Below are 1,755 nucleotides of genomic sequence, written 5' to 3' on the forward strand. Positions count from 1 at the left end.
TTTCTTAATTGCTAGCTTTTTAAAAATGGATAAAAGTAATTCAAAAAACATTTATTATAGTTTGTATTCAAATAAAACCTATAGGTTTTAAAATAATCGACTGAAATGATCGAAAGTGAATAATAAACAATGTTGGAAGCAAAGTGGAACCGATCGATCTAGTTCAGTGAACACAAAAGATTGAATTATTTCATAACTCTATTTTGCAGTCAGTCTACTTTTAACTTAAAATAAATATAGAGTAATTTGAATTTAAATAATCTAAAATCGGAAACATAGTGCACGTGGCGACAAGTGCTCTATGAAAATTCTTCACTCAGTAATACTCTGTAAAGCCTTGGCCATGTCTATCAGTTGGACAGTCACTTCATTTCTGCTGCTGCTGATACTCGTTCAGCTGGAGACATCGCGGGCCATCTGGTTTCCATGGTATTTTCATCGTTATGGTTTTGAGCCGCATAGCAGTCGACATAGTGGAGCAATAAATGCAGCTCCAGCTGCTGGGCCGGGCAAAGGACAAAGTTCAAAATCGAATAAAGGCAGCTCGGCAACATGTCCGCCTGGTTACGAGCTCAAGGGCTCAAAGTCACATTCTCCAAGCGTTCGTCTATGCGATGATAATCCCGTGGTCATGCAGTTGGCGCGTCTATATGTGGTTAGTCCGGAGCGTATTGTTTTGCTACTGGCACAGCCGCTGCTCGCCGAGTCCTGTGATGAGATTGCCGATGTGCTGGAGCACATACGCGGGGCCACCAGCAACTGCATACTGGCTGACGACAACATTTATGGCAAGTTGACCAATGGTCTCAGATACTACAAGTCCGAAGTCTGTGACGGTGGCAGTGAGAGCAGCGGCAATCGAAAACGTTGTGCCAGCCTCAATGATGCCCACAACTGCCTCAAGGAGCTCCGCACGGATATGATCGAGTGCGAGGCGCCAGCGGATTGGTATGAGAAACGTAATGAATCCAAAGTGTGTCAAACCTTCAACAATGTCCTCGACTGTTACTACACAAGAGGTGCGATGTTGTGTGGCTTGGAGGCGGCCAAGCAACTGAGATCCTTTGCTGGCGATAGCATGAAGCGTGCCATGATCCAATCATGTGAAGTCAACAAGCGCTTGCCGAAAGTTAATGATCCCATGCTCATATCGGCCACCTCATCTAAGCAAAGTTTTGGGTTGATTTGGGGTTTTCTATGTGCATATTATTTGCTTCGAGTTTTGTAATATTTTTGCTGCATATATATCTTGATACATTTCTGTTATGCTGACACTTTGGCCCCATTTGGGGCGTGCAAATCATTTATCAACTGCTCGACAACATGTTTTGGGCCTAATGCTATCTTAAGTGTTTTGCCATTTCGAGTAAATTTCAATAAATACCCATGAGACTTAAACTGTCGACAAAATAAGCCAATTTACCGACCGAAGTCTAACACCCATACATTACGGTGTGTTCACGAGTGTGTGTTTGTGCATGCGTCGCAACCGCAGGACACAAATAGGACACTCTGGTTTTGCTTTGAAGGTTCCCTACAAGTAAAACTCATCAATTATGTTGACGCGACTTCGAATCTATGGCTTGCGGGTCCACCACACTGTGAGTGTCTGAAAGTGCGCGTGTGTGTATATATGTGTGCATGTATTGTATACGTATCAGTAGTTCTTGTTAATGACCCTTTCAACAATCAGGGGGAGTGAACTGAATGACAGGTGTAACTAGTGGTGGCATCTGAAGCATTTGCATGCGAAAC

At 43.4% G+C, this 1,755-nt stretch overlaps 1 protein-coding gene across 1 annotated transcript; it reads left to right on the forward strand.

The window, feature by feature from the left end:
• Positions 1–248: 248 nt before the first annotated feature.
• On the forward strand, positions 249–1,398 carry LOC132793460 (uncharacterized). The gene has a single exon (XM_060803394.1). It carries the CDS (start codon positions 302–304, stop codon positions 1,226–1,228), a length of 927 nt encoding a protein of 308 aa, XP_060659377.1. The 5' UTR covers positions 249–301; the 3' UTR covers positions 1,229–1,398.
• Positions 1,399–1,755: the final 357 nt, after the last annotated feature.

Source organism: Drosophila nasuta, chromosome 2L, assembly GCF_023558535.2.
Source record: "Drosophila nasuta strain 15112-1781.00 chromosome 2L, ASM2355853v1, whole genome shotgun sequence".
NCBI classification, from domain to species: Eukaryota; Metazoa; Arthropoda; class Insecta; order Diptera; family Drosophilidae; genus Drosophila; species Drosophila nasuta.